This window comes from Brachyhypopomus gauderio, chromosome 3 (assembly GCF_052324685.1).
Source record: "Brachyhypopomus gauderio isolate BG-103 chromosome 3, BGAUD_0.2, whole genome shotgun sequence".
Taxonomy (NCBI): Eukaryota; Metazoa; Chordata; class Actinopteri; order Gymnotiformes; family Hypopomidae; genus Brachyhypopomus; species Brachyhypopomus gauderio.
The window spans coordinates 38,019,095-38,039,089 of NC_135213.1; the positions used below are offsets into that span (position 1 = coordinate 38,019,095).

The 19,995-nt window shown below is 41.4% G+C and overlaps 5 protein-coding genes across 8 annotated transcripts; 2 read left to right on the forward strand and 3 right to left on the reverse strand.

Moving 5' to 3' along the window:
• Positions 1 to 194: 194 nt before the first annotated feature.
• On the reverse strand, positions 195 to 1,614 carry brd3os (BRD3 opposite strand). The gene has a single exon (XM_076998147.1). The coding sequence runs from the start codon at positions 1,048 to 1,050 to the stop codon at positions 805 to 807; it is 246 nt and encodes an 81-aa protein (XP_076854262.1). The 5' UTR covers positions 1,051 to 1,614; the 3' UTR covers positions 195 to 804.
• A 958-nt stretch (positions 1,615 to 2,572) lies between these two features.
• Positions 2,573 to 4,639, reverse strand: edf1 (endothelial differentiation-related factor 1). The gene is made up of 5 exons (XM_076998154.1): positions 4,421 to 4,639; positions 4,108 to 4,159; positions 3,856 to 4,016; positions 3,084 to 3,177; positions 2,573 to 2,957 (listed from the first exon to the last, which is right to left on the reverse strand). Exons 1-5 carry the CDS (start codon positions 4,493 to 4,495, stop codon positions 2,896 to 2,898), a joined length of 444 nt encoding a protein of 147 aa, XP_076854269.1. The 5' UTR covers positions 4,496 to 4,639; the 3' UTR covers positions 2,573 to 2,895.
• A 69-nt stretch (positions 4,640 to 4,708) lies between these two features.
• Positions 4,709 to 11,584, forward strand: fam78aa (family with sequence similarity 78 member Aa). 4 transcript variants are annotated; one of them, XM_076998150.1, is made up of 3 exons: positions 8,903 to 9,734; positions 9,957 to 9,974; positions 10,514 to 11,584. In XM_076998150.1, the coding sequence occupies exons 1-3, from the start codon at positions 9,475 to 9,477 to the stop codon at positions 11,040 to 11,042; spliced, it is 807 nt and encodes a 268-aa protein (XP_076854265.1). In that variant the 5' UTR covers positions 8,903 to 9,474; the 3' UTR covers positions 11,043 to 11,584. The 4 variants fall into 4 exon arrangements, with proteins under 4 accessions (XP_076854267.1, XP_076854268.1, XP_076854265.1 ...); XM_076998152.1 differs by lacking the exons at positions 8,903 to 9,734; positions 9,957 to 9,974 and adding an exon at positions 4,709 to 5,061; XM_076998153.1 differs by lacking the exons at positions 8,903 to 9,734; positions 9,957 to 9,974 and adding an exon at positions 4,709 to 5,025.
• plpp7a (phospholipid phosphatase 7a (inactive)) lies at positions 4,787 to 8,805 on the reverse strand. Its single transcript, XM_076998148.1, has 3 exons — positions 8,666 to 8,805; positions 7,404 to 8,016; positions 4,787 to 6,812 (listed from the first exon to the last, which is right to left on the reverse strand). The coding sequence occupies exons 2-3, from the start codon at positions 7,870 to 7,872 to the stop codon at positions 6,424 to 6,426; spliced, it is 858 nt and encodes a 285-aa protein (XP_076854263.1). The 5' UTR covers positions 7,873 to 8,016; positions 8,666 to 8,805; the 3' UTR covers positions 4,787 to 6,423.
• A 1,205-nt stretch (positions 11,585 to 12,789) lies between the features above and the next one.
• Positions 12,790 to 18,133, forward strand: LOC143509652 (xenotropic and polytropic retrovirus receptor 1 homolog). The gene is made up of 14 exons (XM_076998500.1): positions 12,790 to 12,947; positions 13,132 to 13,183; positions 13,675 to 13,767; positions 13,874 to 14,064; positions 14,156 to 14,308; positions 14,405 to 14,485; positions 14,786 to 14,828; positions 14,972 to 15,159; positions 15,274 to 15,453; positions 15,535 to 15,700; positions 16,038 to 16,229; positions 16,801 to 16,961; positions 17,194 to 17,327; positions 17,548 to 18,133. The coding sequence occupies exons 1-14, from the start codon at positions 12,852 to 12,854 to the stop codon at positions 17,765 to 17,767; spliced, it is 1,950 nt and encodes a 649-aa protein (XP_076854615.1). The 5' UTR covers positions 12,790 to 12,851; the 3' UTR covers positions 17,768 to 18,133.
• Positions 18,134 to 19,995: the final 1,862 nt, after the last annotated feature.

Here is a 19,995-nt window from a genome sequence, read left to right on the forward strand (position 1 = left end):
CCCTTCTCGCCAAATCCTCACTCCACTAAATGGAAAATAAGAAAAAAGGTGTTTCCTGAGTGATGTCAGCAAAGTAAAATAAGACTGAAATATAAATATATAGGCTATATAATTACAGATATAAATGTATATGCATTACTTATTCGTTAACACGTCTTGGGTCGAAATATTTTAGTTATTTTTTATGAGAGCGAAAACCTTTTGTGTATTGCATGCTGATTTACAAGTATCTTTCTTAAACCTTTTTGAGCTGTTTATAACATGTAAATGTCATTCTTTGAAGTAAAACATCAATGTTAGTAGAGCTCCATATAAATACAGCAAGGTTAAAGCAGGTTTATAGTTGGGTTTTCAGACAGACTTAGGCATTGAAATTACTGATGTATAAGCTAATTCGAAATTTGGACTCTGAGCCCCCCCTTGTTTTTCATAAATAAATCAAAAAAAGGAGAATAAAAATCCTTCATGGTGTCTGTTCACTCCACGTTTATTTGCCGTGAAATAGTTCATATAAGGATTTCATGTTTAGTGGTTGGTTGTATTTTCATGAAGTCCTGCAGCAGTCCGAAGCCAAAACGTACCAGTTTATACGTCTTGTATATTCAGTCTAAATTCCCAGTTAAGACCGTTTGGACTGTCCAACCATATATGAGTCTACAATAAGCAAATGACTTGGACCATGTCGTTTTGCACGTAGTGACACTCAAACTACTAGCAACTACTTCCAAATGCGTTTACAGCAACCCTACAATAGTGTATTACTGTGAAGGAAGATTACCAATAATACAATAATCTGTAGCGCTGTTACATAACAGAACAAATCCGGGAGCCGTTATCGGGGTGTTTTAATTTGGTTTTGTCCGGTACCACCACGGCCCGGTTGCCGTACTGGCTGTACCAGGCGCTCTGACTCCGGTTCAGGTAGTTGGACGGTGCCTGCTCCAGTTCCAGCTGCTGCTGCTGCCATATGAGCAGGGCCGTGTCTCGGTACCGGAGCCGGGCGTGTCCCTCCGACATGGCCTTGTGGGCCAGACGATGCCTCTCGGTCATACTTCCCGGTGTTTCTGGAGAAGTGGCGGCGCTCTTGCCCGGTTCCGGCGTTAAACATGTCCGAACCTGCTCGCCACCATCTTCATGGCTGCCTTGAAAACCTGCGTGGACGTTGCACAAGGTTTACAGAAGCAAGCGAGATATCTACTCAAAGCCTGAACGAGTATTAGTTTAACATTTACGTCCCCTCTTCCTGAGATCAGGGCGAACCGGGCCGGGTTGTCCAGAAGGGGAGCGTTATCCACATGGCGTGTATCCCAGTATCGGCGCTAGCTACAGTTTGATCTTGCTACCGCTCCGTCCAAACGTCTCCACTGCAGAAGAGACCATGTTGGACTCGACCTGTTTAGTGTCAAAGTGACAACCTTCCTCGGTTGGTTTTTTAAAGCGAAGAGTCGCTACGCTGCAGTCCAGCCAAACGCAGGAAAACAAGGCCAAGCGCCTCCGGTGGAACAACCACCATCTTAGTTCACTTCCGTACATCTACCACCAACCGGTCCGGGACGGAGCTCAGACGTCTAAGACACCGGACACTGCAGACTCAACCTACATTCATTTGCGAAATAAATACATTTCTTGTTAATTTGACTTTTAGAAATTATTAGAACTGGCGTTTCACCCGTTTAACGTATTTAAATTACTAATTCAACAGGTTACAGCTGTTTGGCACCAGCACTAATAGGAGAAATTGAAATAATGTTGATGGTAAAAGATATTCAGCAAAATACACTAGATTGCACATTCAGGAAGAAATAACCACTCTTGTTATTGGAAACTTGTACACACAATAGTTATTAATGTTTGTGGAAATGTGATACGTCTTCCTATCATTAAAAACTTAAATGAACAAATATGGCAGTTTAGAACTAATGTGCAGGATTTAAATCTTATTCTAGAATGGAGGTGCAACCTGAATTAATATAATTTACATTTTGTTTGACTCCAAATTAAATCCAAGTTTAAATGTTGTTCAAGGTAAATCTGTTTCCATGTTTTGTGCAAAAGGTTCAACAAATCATTTTTAGTGTCATATTTGTCAATTGTGATTTTCACCCCAATCAAAATTTGCTCTCTGCATTTACCCATCTGTGCAGTTAGAACACACACACACACTAGTGATTACTAGGGGGCTTTGGTGCACACATGCCCAGAGGGGTGGGCAGCCCTAACCCGGCGCCCAGGGAACAGTTGGGGTTAGGTGCCTTGCTCAAGGGAACCTCAGTCATGGCCTCAGGCCTGGGAATCAAACCCACGACCCTCCGGTCACAAGACCAGTTCCCTACCACTATACCATGACTGCCCTTTAACCGCAATTTAAACTGATTTACAATTGATCCTCTCTATTTACATTTAAAAGGGAAATATATAACCTCGCTATGACAATTTTTGCAAACTTTTTCTGCCCAAAGCAACTCATAGCCTAAAATGTAATCTTAAAACAAAAAAAAATGCACATTTCAACCCAGTATTGTTATATTTCAATGCACCGGTTACTCCACAAAGAAACCAAACTCCCCAAACGTTTACATTCAAATGAAAAATGTTTTATTTTAAATCAAAAACAGCAAGCATAACGGAAATCTAAAGAACTTACAAACCAGTTAAGTCTTCCAAGCAAAAAAAAAAAAAAAAGAGCAGTGTTCTCGCTATGCAGCACTTCATAAAAATATGTACGATATTACACGTTTTGCATTGTCAATTACATGACATTCAGTCCACCACTGGAATAAGCAGATCTATTACTGTTGTATGAAGGGGAATATGTAAAGCAGCAGCATGTGAAGATGAACTAAAAGACAGTGAGGGAATTTGGAGGTCAAGTGGTGGATTTCGAGGATTTTTTATTCATTTCGTCTTGGTCACTGCATCGACTGGCAGCCCAATGTCTTTTCCGCGAAGTTTGAGTCCTGCAAGTCCCCAGAAAATAAGAATAATTGGGCTACAATACACCAAGACAGACAAAATGTAAGCAATGCTTCATAGTTCAAAACGAACAAAAAGGTTGCCAAAACAGGAAAAAGATGAAAGCTTACCAATAGCTCTTTCAATCTTTCCCATTACTTGATTGTTGGGTATGGCTTTTCCAGTTTCATAATCTGCGATCACTTGCGGCTTTTCATTTATTTTCTAAAGAAAGTACATCCATATTCACAAACCCATCATGTATTATACTGGTGTATAACTGTATAGGATGTTTCCAAAGAAAATGACTGAAGATGCCCAATTCTTAAATTGGTCACTGGAACCAATTATTGCCTCAAATCTCTTCTTCTTCCTCCAAATTTCGTCCCACCACAAAGTGCCAGATGTAAATAAAAACATTCCATACATTCCAGACACATTGGCTGTGTTCAAAATAGTCTACTACATACTACTGGCATACTGATCGAGCCCCAAATCAGTATGTCGTATGCAGTATGTGACCAAAATGAAAATTTCCAGTACGCGAAACATACCCGGATGACCTACTACTTCCGCAAAATATTCCAGTACGCGAACAGAGCTATCTTCGTGGTGTACTGCATCCCATCATGCAACGCTACATTCACGTGACCCCGTAGTATGCTTTGCTTTTGTCGCATACTGGAAACTGTACTGCATACTACTACGAGGACCAGTATGCAGTATCCAGTATATACTGAGTCCAGTATGCAGTATCCAGTATGTAGTAGTCCATTTCAAACAGAGCCTTACATTAAATCATACCCTGGCCAATAACTAATCCAGTACATAAAAGAACAGCAATGTTAACGAAAGAGCCTCTTCTTGAAAGCTAAAATACAAGTTTGCACATAAAATACTCACAGTGGCCAGGTCCTTCTGGGTTAAACCTTTATTTTGTCGGCCCTGCTGAATGACTTTGCCCACTTCCAGAGTCACCCTCTCATGATGAAGCTCCTCCGTCTCTCTGTCCAGTTTAGCTGTGTTCTTTGTTACAAGATGCTGTTTATTCTGACCAGCAGCCCCTGGAAAAGAGCAAAGGAACCTTCAAACACATCATTTATAAATACATTTATAAAAACACATGTAGAACGATAGCTGTATGGTCAACATTACACTTCTTCGTAGTCTCGACGTCCTCTCCTTTCCTCTGTGCGGCGATTACAGCCTGCAGAGAGATATGTGGTCAGACACCGTGATGGTCAGACACCGTGATGGTCAGACACCGTTGTGGTCAGACACCGTGATGGTCACGCGTGTGCTGGCTCGTCCACACTACCAGACGAGAGGCTGTCAGATACTCTAGTGTTACAATACTCTAGAGTTACAATACTCTACGGTGAGAGCCACCATGTGTACAACACCGCAGCTGTACTCGCTACACACACACAACAACACACACGGGATCGAGCGGACCGGAACCATCCACCTGTTTGGACTTGGCCTGCGCCGCCGAGCCCTTCTTTCTCAGCACGGTCACCGTGTCCCAGTCACTCTCTGCCATGTCTTCCGAGCTTCTTTGGTTTGATGTAGATTGTGTTGCACGGGCAAGCGAGCTGGAGGAACTTCGGACGCCGTTCAGCACCGTTGGTTTGAGCAGACTTCGGACCCTTTCTCTTCACGTTGGTGGACACGGAAGTAGGAGAATTACGTCATTGCGTAAATCCGACGCCGTTGCGTAAATCCGACGCCGTCGCTGCGTTTGGCCGTAGAGGGAGTCGTTGGGACTTTAATCCCCCCAAACAAAAAACAAAAAAACATTTTTTGGTATTTATATAAGCAATTTCACTTTCGCTGAGCAGTTACAATCTTTATTATGTAGAAAAAATCCATTACCAGCAATGAACAGTGCCCAGTCAAACAAGGATAACCAGTAGAAGGCCTATCCAGCTCTGAAAGAACTGAGCCTACCAGGCGTATTAATAGACTGCTGAGTCAGGGTGCAGAAGTTATCCGATCACCACCATAAAACGGGGAAAACAGACTGACAAAGACAGCTGGGGAAATTCTCAGCGCTCAACACTCAGCCAGACGGTACGTGAGTCTGGTTCAGGAGACATTTATCCTCCAGTGAGTGTCACTGCACATGTCCTGAGGTTTGTGTTACTTAGAATTAGACCCCAACAATAAGATTAAAGTGTAAATAGTGACGAATCTGGTTAGTAATTGGAGTTTTACATCACTGATAACTGCCATAAAATAGAAATTGTAAGTGAATGGACAGTAAACATTTCAACCAAAATTCGTCTTAACAGTTAGCGAGCATGAAAAAGGCACAGTCAGTGTCAAACAAAAGTGACATTTGAAACATGATATTCCATACTTCACGTTATTCACAAGGACCCATCTTCTGTTCAAATTCTACAATCATGAGTTTATTCTCATCTTAAAATATAGTCATATATTTTATTTCAAACTTTTCAAATATTTTATCCTACAAATAGGAGTTTAGCTTATTAGCCAGACAATTAAAAGGAAATTTGATTCTTTCTCACACACAAACACACTACATACTTACCCGGTACAAATCCTCACGTACTCATATCACATTTAGAACAAGTCATGCAACTCTTGACAAACTCTTGTAATTGACCATTTTGGTGCACCTTGTGATATGACTTGTGCAGTAATATGGATACAATACGGCATATACAGCACTAATAGTTTTAAATGAGTAGTGTACCAAGTGTCACATTTATTAGTGGGACTTATTCAACTGTGGAAGAAGTGCATAATTGTTTCTTCTAAGGCAAAAACTCAAAATTTACTAAGTTTCTCAAACTAAACAGCATACTGCTTCTTATAAGCAGCAGACCAATATTAAAAGTGCCTGAAATGTTCTGAGTAAATAGGAAGTATACGCCCTAGAATATAGTGTATATGCTATATGTTGGGAAAAAAATTGAAAAGCCGTTGTATTTTAGATTTCAGCACTGAACACATTCTGGCCATTGCTTCTTTCCTACTGTCATGTCATATCCAGGTGTCCCGAATCCCTTTTTAAGGATACCCAATTTCAGTGAGTGAGATTTTATACAACACAGTATATTGCTTTTGCAAAAATCCCTGAGCAATCATTCACATGCTCATGACAATCAAAAAGAAATGTAAATCTACATTTGTAGATTTGTACAGTTGTATCTACATTGTACATATTGTACATACTGCATAATTTTTTTTGGCTTTTAACAATGTGTGACAGTAAAATTCATTGTGTGAGCTTTGCTATTACCGTCAAACCTACACTTGTGTGCTTCTCAAATAACTCTTTAATGTTATACATCTTTGATAGAAATGGAGGAAAATGTCAGATTCAGGCTTCACAACTACCTAAGACTCTTTGAATATGCGTATGTGCATTTCCCTTTAACTGTGAAGGACGGATTTTAGCCCAACTGAGAAGTTTCAGTGGATGTAGGCATCATGCACAGATCAGTACAAGGGGTTCCAGTTGAGCGTCCCGATAGAGATAAGAGTCTGACATGTGCCGGAAGACAACCACACCATCTCCACCAGACTGTAATGGAGGAACCCCAAAGCAAAGCCACATCCGACGTCTGAGAGGTGGTGACGACCCAGCAACACGCGGGACATGCCCACCAGCACGGCCCACAGCACCAGCAGAATGCGCAGAGGCACGGCGAGCACCAGGTGTGCTAACAAGAACTTTGACACCATCGCTGCCCGGCTCGCATGGGCTGCTGGGAAGGAATAGACATCCATGACCAGGTAGTCGAGGAAACCCGGTGGCATTTCCCAGGGTCCTTTGCGCTTGACCAGCTTCTGTATGCCTGCGACAGTCATCACGTCCAACAGGAGAGCTGCAGAGGAAAGAACACGTTTGCTAGGTAAAAAAATAAAATACACATTTGGTGACACTTAAACTCCCTTTGTGCATATTGTCTTTCTACTTTCATATTACACCTGTGGTGAGGTCTGAGCGTGGTTGTACAACTTAGATATAGAGGTAATAGCAACTAATTTTAGAAAAGAGTTTGTTCTGACGGAGAAAAATAAACAAAGGAATTGCACAAAAATGGCAAACTAATAAAAAGATGGTCAAAAATATTTGGTGAAACTGACTTTGCAAACTTATTAGTGCAATGCGAAGATGAGTCACATGAATGTGTCACTCAGACGGAACCAGCTCCCTCATGAATTCCCTTATCCACTGACCTACAAACCTAACAGCTCCAACAGCTCTATACACGCAACAAACCTAACACAAGCTCACTTCATGGGGCTCTCGGGTATAAACGGTGACCCTTTTAAGAAGACCGGATAGGCTGTGTTAGAACAAGCAGCACCGGACCTGCTTATAGGGCTCGTGGATAATAGTTTATCATTCAGTGAGTATGCGTGTAGGATGCGTGTGGTTCATCTCGGATCACTCGTCAATGACGAACACTCACCGAGCAGCAAATTAACCAGGACCTCTTGTCCGGCCAACGTGTTGCTTCTCGTGAGACACACGATTATGCCGAAAATCCAAGGGATGCCATGACCGGTCAGCGCGATCAGCTTGACCATGGAGCGCGTGCTGCCCCAAGACGACGTCGCGTGCGCGCACACACCGAGGCGCTTGGACATGCAGATGTCTATGGCCAGGAGAGAGTTCATGGCTATTCCTCTGAAGGACGGGTTAAGCTGCATGCAGTCTTCCTCCGGAAACTCTTTGCGTTCTTTATTATTTTCCACTGTGTCCTGCTGTGCATTTTCGCTGCTTTGGTGTTGATATTGCTGGTGTTTGTAGGACGATCTCCGGGCGGAACGGGCGTCGGCGGTAGGGCTCCTCGCAGGCTGCTGGAGGGACATAAACTCGGGTCTGTTCAGGACGTTGTTCCGTTCCCTCGCCCTGGATCGACTTTGGCTTGTAGGCATCTTGATGTTTTAAAGCCAACCCCTTTATTTGTCTTATTCCTGTGTTCCCTTCTGCACGGAGTGGCGATAAACGCTCTACCACGTGTCCATTCTCAGATCTTGTGTTGCCCTGTTGTAACTCTTCCGACTTCTATTCCAGTTCGCCTATAAATAGACATACCAACTGACTGGCTTCATGAAATGCGTCCACATGGCGGTTTAAAACTCCTATCCAATGAAGCATGTACAATAAACTCGCGAAATAATAATAACCAGAAAACATGCCAGTGTTTAAACAAACACATTTGTATAGTTATTCCCACTACACCTTGACCGCACGGAGCATCTCGCAGCGGAATAATCGCTTTCCTTATCGGGTACCAGTCATTACTGGTGGAAGAGGGATATTTTATAAATAACCCAATACGAATAAAAAAATTAGGTAAATTAATTTCGCGAATATATTCCAATGCTGTTTTCACAATGCTTTATAACATTTGGTCATTGAATATTAAGTGTATTAAATATGTAATCTACCGTTCATAAAAAGGTATAAACTATAATTGTCTTTGTTTTGCTTTGAATTTCATTGTAATCCTCTACAATTTCCACGTCAATTGGTACTATACTTAAAACCCATTATTATTTTGCAGCATCTTAAATTGCTGCCTTCAAAACTACACTACCCATGATGCTTTGCAAGAAGGGCAGTCTAATTCTAAACTGCTTGGAAAGAAAAAAATATAAACTCAGCAGCTGATAGTGTTGCTGAACCTGCCAAGTCTATAATAGGACAAGAGCGAAACAAACTTACCAAGACTGGTCGCGGTCCTTCAATTTAGCAGAAATATGACGGTAAACGAAAGACAACTTCATTGTCATGACACAGACTGAGATCTTAAATCAGAAGGAACTGCGCACATGTCCAGTTTGGATTAATCTTAATGGATGTACACGGCAATACCGATTTTTCGTCGTCATCCCCGTGGACCGTTCAAGACGGACAAAAGAGAAATTCAGTGTTTTTCGCTTATTCTATAGAGCGTACTTGGACCCTGCTTGTAGTGTAATAGATAGTTATGCCTTGCTATTGGATATTGCATAGCAGGTGCTACTTGGAGATTTGCACGCCTGTCATTTATTATTTAGTACATGCATACGAGTTGATATCGTCTTTCTAATTTGATTGCTACTGAAATTGTATGTATTGATAGCAAAAATTATGATTGATTTACTTGTTCATTAGATATTCATTAGAATCATATTCTTCTTACATTTATTAATGTAGTCAAAGGTGATTGTATAACAAATTTCTGGGGTACATTTTGGGGAGATACACCACCCATGAAAATGCTATATTTATGTCCTGTAGGTTTACCCAACACAACATAAGAGCCATTGCTATGTACCCTCTTAAAACTTTTTCCTCAAAAGTAATGCCTACCTTATATGTATCACCTTAAAATGTGTTGACCTCTAACCTTATGCTCTTGGTTCATGCACAAACACGTTACCTATGGATAAGATGATAGCGAAGGCTATTAACAGTATAACTAAACATATTTCCCAAACATATGAATCATATATGACTGATGGGTATTGAGTGTTTTGAGCGTCACCACCATGGGGTGTATGCAGAGTGTGAGTGTGAAACCAAACGTCTATGAAAATATTGCAATCCTCGAGTTGAACACTTCTATTGATACAAACCCAACTGTCATTGACGAGTCGTCCAACGTGGTGCTGAGATACCGCACGCCCTACTTCAGAGCCGCCGCACGTGTGCAGATACCACCGGTTACCTCCAAAGAGATCTGGACTGTGGGCTGGATACAGGCTTGCAACCAAATGGACTTCTTAAATTACTACGGCGAGGAAGGAGTGTGAGTACTAGACGTAACACAGTTACAATAAACAGTTTAAGCTGTTTATCAGCAGTGAACACTGCCCAATAAAAGAAGCATTTGAAATATCTTGGGACGGCGCAGTGTCTGCACGAAAAGATCAAAGTGTTAAACTCATATGTTACAAATAGAAGTTTGCAAAAGGTACCTAATAACATTCTGTATACATTGTGCATCCTGTCTCTCCCGGTGGGATTTCAGGCGGCAGAGGACTACAAGGTATTTACTCAAGATTGGTTACTCAGGATGTTGGTGATGTTTATGCTCTAGTTTCCTGAGATTGTTTCCTTAATGGCATAGAAGTTGAACACACCCCAAGTAGGACAAAAAGTGTGTCTGTATGGTTTTTTTCAAGCATCAGTAAAGAAGGAAATATCTTTGTTTTGTTTTTACCAAATGCTATCATTCATCTTTTTCGTGATAACCAGATGGACTTTCACAATAGCTGACCTTTGCCCAAGTGTTGCAGTCTTTCCAGTATTTGAAAGTTTGAAAATCCGACAGAAACATTCATGCAAGATTACTGTAATTTAGGATTCTACTTTTATATTATTTTTCTTTTACAATTGTTGCATGTAACAGATGTTTATATGGATTGTTTAAGTATGGTGGTTAGAAAGACTGGCTCCCTCTTTCAAATATAAGGGAAGCCGTTGAAGCACAAAGAACAATTGATGTGGAAATGTGTGTTTTAAGTAGCCGTTTAGATCGTTTGCTTTTAGTGTCTCTTCTCACTTAAGTATCTCCTACATCTGTAGGTCAAGCTGGGAGCTCCCTGAGCTGAAAAATGGGCACAGCCAGGCCATAAGTGACTCGGACGGTGTGAACTACCCGTGGTACGGTTGCACCACCGAGATGTTCACCATAGTGGGGCCCACCAACAGGAACACCACGCTCACAGTCAGCATGAACGACAACTTCAACCCCAGTGTGACCTGGAGCGTCCCCACCGGCACCGTCAGCAGCCCCTCGCTCCTCAGCTCCATCCGGAGGGACCAGCGCTTCACCACCTGGCTGGTGGCCACCAACGAGTCCACGGCTGAAATGACGCTGCTCAGAACCATCCGCTGGAAGATGCAGCTCGCCATCAGCGTGGATCCAAAAAAGCCTTTGGGACAGAGGGCCCAGCTGCTGGAGCCCTTCACTCCGGACCAGCCTGAGGTGCTGACTAAGAATGAACCCATCCCACCAAACGCCTTGGTTCACCCCAACGCCAACGACGCCCAGATGCTAATTTGGAGGCCCACAAGGGGAGAGTCTGTTGTAGTCATCCCACCCAAATGCTGATTTAGATGTTTTTTGGGGTCATGGTAACCTATGAAGAATGCCATGGACTGAGTTAAAGAGTTCTTAAAGGTTTCTTTGAATATTTCTTTCTGATTTTCTGACCGTCTGAGGTCTTTTTATTAATGTATATGTGTTTTCATTTTTGGGATTTACAGCATGAACAGGACATGAATTCCTGTGTTTGTGGCTTTAGACAAACCTCATTCTGCCCTGATGTTTGGCCTTTTGTTCAGTAATGCGGAATTTCACGCGGAGAGCTTTTAAATGTTCAGTTTACATTGGTGTATTGCAGAAATATTTGAAATGCAATCAGGAGTGACCTGTTTTTTGGTTGAAAAAATGCTGCTTTTTGTCTTTCATTCATATTGAGGAGATTGAGGTAATATGTTGAACTTCTCTGTGTTGGCTAGAATCTTAACAATGTGCTCAGGTTAGTTATCAAACGGTATCTCTGGGATTAGTACATACTTGCAAGAAAACTTCTTTCAAGGTACTTCACATTAATTTTGGAGTTATATAGAATATTTATATGTATAAATTCAATAAAGGAGAATTTTATAGTATTGAATGCTCACGTCCCTCCTTTATTAGATTATTTTAAACAGACACTGCTCTGAATACATGTTTTTTATATTTTAAAATTACTTTTAAATATAAGGCTTTATATTAAAGCATTTTGACAAATCATGATATATGATGTACATTTAAAGAAGCATTACTCACATCCTTACTCACTAGCCATCAAAGTCTCCTTGAAGTCATGAACACGTTTCAAACACAAAATCAACTGCTATAAATCAAAGACTTTATGTCTGCAGCATGTGCTCCGTGAGACCAGGTTTGGTCCCATGAATGATGCCGCACCTGTGTGTGTGTGTGTGTGTGTGTGTGTGTGTGGTAGGTTAGGAACATGGTCTCAGTGGGGACTGACTGACCTGGTTCTAAAATACTCACGAATGCCCCAATTTTGTACTCTTAAGAATTCTCTTAAATTGGTCTTGAATCTGCTATGATGTTAGAAAGCAAAGAAGTTTTGGTCAGCATCTTTTTTTTCATTGGTGAAGCCAGTCGTGCCAGCGACCAAAAATAAAAAATTTGTAGGTTAGTCGTTGCAAATCACATGTAATTCATTCCACAATCTAAATTCATGTAATCCTGTTAAGATTATCTATTTAAAAAAATAAATCTTTCTCATAGCAAATTAAGAGAGAAAAATAATATTTTTTAATTTATTGTTTATATTATTATTATTTTACAAAGATATTTTTCAAAAGACAATTGTGCCTGAACTAGAAACCAAAAGTTTCTTCTAAATAAAAAATTTAGAAAATCTTCTAAATCAAAGTATATCTTTAAGATGGAATGGCTTAATGAAAGCTTATAGAAATCATGTAAAATTCACACCAACTAAAAGAACACTGAGATCATTGTAATTATACAATTTATTATCAAGTTTCCACCTTTGTCACACAAAAAATTATAATTTGGCATACATGTTCTTAACAAAAATGGCTCAAGAACAGAAGGAGCTTTGTCGAGGAGGGCGATGAAGAGGATGTTGATGAAGAGGAGTTCAACTAGTTCACCAAGGTTATGTAAATGCAGAGATGACCTGCTGAATTATAGATGAGGCTAGCAATTCATTCACTGTAACTGCCTCTATACCCACCTCCTTCTCTCTCTCCGTCCCTCTCTCTCTCTTTCTCTCTCAGTCTCTCTCCCTCTCTCTTCCTCCCTCCCCCCCCCCTCTCTAGTGCTGGCACTCTGTTGCTAGACTAAGACTAACCTTGTTGCATATCTTGGTACTATATGTTTGTTAAAATGTCAGTAACTAATGTAAGCTTTTTGGAGCAGCTTACTGCACTGATGATCCTGGATTGGAAGAAGCAATATGTTTGTTATGAGGTAAGATGTAATTCATATTTTGATACTATTCTACATTATTATTTAAGGAAATATGTGTGTGTTTTTGTATGTGTGTGTGTGTGTGTGTGTGTGTGTGTGTGTGTGTGTGTGTGTGTGGGAGGCATTGGAAGCAAACAAGTATTATATATTCATAATGGTAAATAACCAAACTGAATTTCTTTAGACCCTGAATGCTATTCTTGCCAAGGGTGTCAATCAAGAGGCCTTAAATGATAGTAAGCAACATCCATGAATGCATCACAAAACATGAACCGATTCTGCATACAGTATTATGCTCTCATTGCCATAACTGCAATAATAATAATAATGTGCTGTGAATTAATATTGATGAATGCAAAAATGGAATGATCTCAGATACAATGTCTTAGTGCACAGTGTTGTAAGCTAGGGACCACTGAATTAGAATTCAATGTCCTCTTTTTTGTTTGTAAATCCTATAAAGCAATTTCTGGTGCTTATAAACAATGTTTATAACCTCATAAATAATTATCAACGTAATAGAACACCTTCTATAATTTTTTTCTCACAATACAAAAGGTAATACTGGGCAAATGAATGATTAATGAGCTTACTCAATTAACACTTCTCTCTTTTAGGGAATGGTTCGTATGTTCAGGCTGTGGTCAAAGAAAATTTGTTGTTTAACACTGTTTTTTGCTACATTTAATATTATGATTAACTTCATTAATATTCTCATTTTCTACAGTCTACAGTTATCAAAACCAGTTAACACTAGTGTGTAAGGAGTTCTTTACAACATGTGACAAAGAGCTGATCAAGGTGAATCATTTCTATTCAGGTAAGACCTACTGCACATAACCACTATGAAACACTTCTTTGTACTTTTGAAGTTTGGGGAGAAATTCTATAAGAGGGAATAATAAGCATTATCTGTGTTTGTTCAGAAAAGCTATCACAGGCACATGAGGAGATGGTCTCGTTTGGAATCATTGCTATCGATGGTTCAGCACCAAGACTTCCTGATATCCATTCAGAGGCTCAGAGACACTCGTACAGGAAAAGGACCGAACTACGTAAACTCAAAATGGCTGTTGGCGAGCTATATCTGAGTCTGGCCTTTCTCCAGAGCTACCAGGTGGTCATAACCTCTCTAAATGCTTCTTTGACTACTGACGTTTAACTCTATTGAGGTATATTTGCTGATACCTCAAATTTTCTGAACACAGGAACTGAACTACAAAGGTTTCTGTAAGATCACCAAAAAGTATGATGCTATGTTTGCATCTCAACGTGGCTTACACTGGAGAACTGAAAGACTGAACACCTCCTCCCTATATGCAGAGAGAGCCCGCTGTGCCCAAATGATGTTTAGACTGGAGGTGAGAACCTGTCGATTGGCTTTTACCTTTGTTTTAATAAAAGAGTGTTTACTGTGCATTCACACTTCCATGGTTCCTATGAATCTAACTCCATAGACATTCATGCTTCAGCTAGAGGGGGGCAACAAACAGAAAGTTATGAGAAGGCTTGAAGTCCCACAAAAGGGAATAGACCAGGTAAGAGTTCGCTGATCTTTTGGTCTGATATTATGAATGCTATATATATATACAATGCCATAAACTTGTATTGAATATGCTTTAATAGTCTATCCCAGATGGCCAGAACCCTGGCCTCTAAAAAACTATTCAGTGTAAAATGGACCTCACTTTAATTACTCTGTGTTATTGACAGGAACTTATTTTTTATTATATATGTCTTGACATAAATGGGATGACAGAGAGAAAGTTCCCATAAAAATGTTTTACAAATGGTTAAATAAATCTGCTGTAAGTCCATACATATTCTTTCATGCAAAGACAGTTGGACAGTGGATCACTTTTCGCATCGGTGTCTCCTGTGGTCTCACTGTAGTCCTACTAGCATTTATTGCTTTTAAAGGTTGGTTGGACTGTGCTAATTCTCCACTTTGTCTTACAATAAGAATAATAAACGCTTACATTTTCACACCTGAATAAATCCTAATCCTCATCTATGTGTATAAGTGTTGAATGAACCAGATCTAGATCATCTGACGCCCCTGGTTCAGCTCTACAGAGGAAGCTTTCTGCTGATTGAGTTCCTCTTCCTCATGGGTCTAAACATATACTGCTGGAGGAGATGTGGAATCAATCATGTTCTCATCTTCGAGCTGGGTCCCAGGCATCGTTTATCGCACCATCACGTTTTAGAGGTGACTAGCTCCGCGTGGTGGAATCTGTGTCGCTTCCAGCTTCATTTAAGATCATTAACTGCAGACTGATCCTGTGAATGCTCTCGCTGCTGTGTTTCTGTCTGTGGACTGTAGGTGGCAGGATACCTGTCTGTATGCTGGTGTGCTAGTGTGCTGGCCTGTTTACACCCGCTTCCCCTGTCAATCCCAGTCTGGCTCCACCCCCTTTTCTTCCACACTCTGCTGTTGCTCCTGCTGTTAAACCCCACCTCCACGTGCCACGCCCAGTCTCGTCGATGGCTCCTGGTTATGATGGTGAGACGTGATCAGATTTAACAGGGAAAATATTGCTAATATTCTATATCTCCCTGCAACACCACTTCTGTTCATCCACAGTGGAGGGTCCTGACCGCACCATTTCAGTCCGTTGGCTTTGCAGAGTGCTGGTTAGCAGACCAGCTCAACAGTCTGACTCCTCTGATGTTGAGCGTGTGGGACCTGCTGCTGGTCTGCGTGTCTCAGACGACCTGGGGAGACCTGCAGCATGGCTCTCTGAACAGAGGTGCACAAAACTCCCCGGACCGTTCCGACCCAACAGAACTGTATGCTGCTCTGGGCTGGGCCATGAAGTTGTTTCTTAAGATGCAACAGCTAACGCCACAAATTATGTAGAACATCAAAAAATCAGAGTGAATGATTTCTTAAGAACTAACAGATAATTTCTGTGTACTTCAAAGAAAGAGCTTGTAAATCCATAGAGGAATATATAATTTTTTTTCTGTCTTCTATTGAACAATTCTGAGCTGGAACTGAGGTCATAGTTTCAGTCATAGTTTCTACTGAGGTTCTGACAGATCTCTTTTATTTTCTGTCTGTTTGTGTCTTCATGTGTGCTCCAGAGAGCGTGGACTGGGACAGGCAGAGTAAAGTAGCCACATGTCTAATTCAGTGTTTTCCTCCATGGTTGAGGTTTGCTCAGTGTGTCAGGAACTTCTGGAACAGCAGAAACTCCGTCCACCTCCTAAATTCTGTCAAATACTCCACAGTCTTTCTCATGGTCACCTTCGCTGGTCTCTACAATACAGCAAGAGGTACAATTTAATGACAAACAGAACATTAGTTCTGTATGAGTGATTACAGACAAACCTAAAGTGTCTTTCTCATGTATTATCTGTTCTTATTGTTTCAAATTAAGTAAACGTTGAGTACAATACGTAATAGTTGCTATGATATTATAATTTGATTGAGAGGTTATCTGTGTATGTTCAGAGAGAGCTGATCTGATGATCTGATTGAGAGGTGATCTGTGTGTGTTGAGAGAGCTGATCTGATGATCTGATTGAGAGGTGATCTGTGATGATCTGATTGAGAGGTGATCTGTGTGTGTTGAGAGAGCTGATCTGATGATCTGATTGAGAGGTGATCTGTGATGATCTGATTGAGAGGTGATGTGTGATGATCTGATTGAGAGGTGATGTGTGTGTGTTGAGAGAGCTGATCTGATGATCTGATTGAGAGGTGATCTGTGATGATTTGATTGAGAGGTGATCTGTGTGTGTTGAGAGAGCTGATCTGATTATCTGATTGAGAGGTGATCTGTGATGATCTGATTGAGAGGTGATGTGTGATGATCTGATTGAGAGGTGATGTGTGTGTGTTCAGAGAGTGCTGGCCTGGCTGTGGAGGTGAGTGTGTATCTGTACTTTTGGGCCATGGCCACATGTGTCAGTGTGTTAGTAACAGTCGTCTGGGATCTGAGGATGGACTGGGGTCTGCTCAGAGGAAACGGCCTTCTGAAGGACCAGCTGGTATACACGCGAGAGGTGGGATACACAGTCAACAGCAGTGCTGACACTTTCTACATACACATAGATGCCATTAATGGGGATGAGATAGTTCAGCAAAGCTATAATATGCTCTAAATAGGTAGTTTGCCCAGATACAGTTAAGTAGTCGAATAATTTTAAACTTAACCATTGTTCTACATCCTGCTTCCTTGTGGTTCACAGTGTGGTATCTTCTACAGACTTTCGTTAAGATTTGGGTCTCTTTCAGGTGTACTACTATGCAGCTATGTTAGCAGATGTGCTACTGCGGATCTCCTGGGCTATAAATATCCTCCTGCCTCAGATGAAGGACTCGTCTGCTGCCGGTGTTAGCGCTTTGCTTGCTCCTATGGAGGTCCTCAGGTTAGCTTTACCTTATGGACATACTAGAAGGTAAAAACAACACATACAGAGGCTACTGGAGTCTTGGAGGGACAGTTTGGCATAAAATCACTTTTACAGTTTAAATTCTACCCTAGGTTGATTTTTGAATGATTCAGGTAGCTTTAATGAGTAGCTTTAATATACTTTGAGACCTGCGGGGAGCAGAGCTGTTTAGTTGGATGTCTCTTTCTTCCTGCAGACGTTCTATCTGGAACCTCTTTCGTCTCGAAAACGAGCACATGCAGAACTGTGAAGAGGGCCGAGCTGTACGGCACGTTGATTTCCTTGCCATGCGACGCCACCCTGAGCAGGTCCTTCTGGATCGGCCCACGGGTCAGAATCAGAGGGCTGATGATCAGCACAACAGCAGCACCTCACAGCACAAACCAGCTTGTCTACCATTCACATGTCTAAGCTAATCTGGCTCCATAAATATGGGCCTCGCCATGATAATGGAAGATCCTTGGTAAGATGGTAGAGGTGCCACAGTAACACAGACAGATAAATGATAGATTAAAATGATGTTGAAGAGACTGGCTCACCAATCGCGAGCCCAAGGTTGAAATAGTTTCTAAGGAGATGTGATCTGGAAATGAAAAATGTGTTTGCATGTAAATTAATCATAATAAAAACAAGTGGTAAATGATAAACAAAACGTTTGGCCTTCCAGCACCTAATGTTTCAATTACACTAGACTGGTTTTTTAATTATTTTTTTATTACTTAACACAATCTATCTATGATGTTCTTAATCTGTAAATACTGTATATTATGTTAAAAGCAAAAGCAGTGTTGCTCAAAATGATACTTTCCTTTATTTCACTTCTAAAGTCATCAGTATGTCATTTTTCAGACCAGCTCATTTGCAAATCTGCAGAAGTATCAGAAATTCTGGGTTGTGATGTCCGGATGGAAACATGAGGAAAAATGAGTCCACAACATCAAAATGGCCTCACCAGATTTATTTAAAGAACTCATCTGACAGCAACAACTTTTATGATGATTGAAATGTTCTTGATTCATAAAAAAGAATGAACTGGGAAGAAATAAAAAAGAAAATTGCCAAAAAAAAGTAAATAAATAAAAACACAGCTGGATAACAATGAACAGAATGATCAGACCACAAAACACTTGTCTCATCATTGTAGAGCAACACCAGAAAGAGGCGTGTCTGTCTCCTCACTCCTCTAGAGCAACACCAGAAAGATGCGTGTCTGTCTCCTCACCACTCTAGAGCAACACCAGAAAGAGGCGTGTCTGTCTCCTCACCACTCTAGAGCAACACCAGAAAGAGGCGTTTCTGTCTCCTCACCACTCTAGAGCAACAACAGAAAGAGAGGCGTGACTGTCTCCCCACTCCTCTAGAGCAACACCAGAAAGACGCGTGTCTGTCTCCTCACCACTCTAGAGCAACACCAGAAAGAGGCATTTCTGTCTCCTCACCACTCTAGAGCAACACCAGAAAGAGGCGTTTCTGTCTCCTCACCTCTCTAGAGTAACACCAGAAAGAGGCGTGTCTGTCTCCTCACCCTTCTAGAGCAACACCAGAAAGAGGCGTGTCTGTCTCCTCACCCTTCTAGAGCAACACCAGAAAGAGGCGTGTCTGTCTCCTCACTCCTCTAGAGCAACAACAGAAAGAGAGGCGTGTCTGTCTCCTCACTCCTCTAGAGCAACACCAGAAAGACGCGTGTCTGTCTCCTCACCACTCTAGAGCAACACCAGAAAGAGGTGTGTCTGTCTCCTCACCACTCTAGAGCAACATCAGAAAGAGGCGTTTCTGTCTCCTCACCTCTCTAGAGTAACACCAGAAAGAGGCGTGTCTGTCTCCTCACCCTTCTAGAGCAACACCAGAAAGAGGCGTGTCTGTCTCCTCACCCTTCTAGAGCAACACCAGAAAGAGGCGTGTCTGTCTCCTCACCCCTCTAGAGCAACACCAGAAAGAGGCGTCTGTCTCCTCACCCCTCTAGCGTGACTAGCATACTGCTGTCTGTGTGAGGACTGGCAGCCTCTCTGGAGTTTACGTGATGGTCGTGGTAGCATTAACTCTGAACAGTTTATTAAGTCTTTCCCTTCATGTGCCCTTTTTCTTTTCCTCTTACGAAACAACCTGTTCACCGTATGACCTCTGTGACCCCACCTTGAGAGCCAATCCATGTTTTAATCAATACCTCTCTCATTTTGGCCAAAGGCACATATGTCATGGTTCTCCTGATGTGCTGCTGATGGTGACATCTCTCTACAACAGGGTTGATATTCACACACACTTCTCCTGTGTCCTGTTTAGCTAACATGCTCTTGCCGTATTATTATGCTGAACATGTACCATCATATTTATGTTCCATGTTTTTACCCAACATGCTATTTCAGTAGCCCACAGGTGGAGGGGAACAGAATCATGGGTCATGAAGGTCATAGGTCATGAAGAGGGTACAGACCCGATCATGCGGAGTTCAATCGCACAATCATATAAGCAGACAAATGAGAATAAAAAAGATCAAGACTACTTTCTTATGGCATTATCTGACCTGTAAATATATATTTAATACCAGTATAAGGAGCAATACCAATATGTCCCTCAAAATAACACTTTCCTTTATTTCACTTCTAAAACCACCAGTATTTCAATTTTCCAGACCAGCTGATTCGCA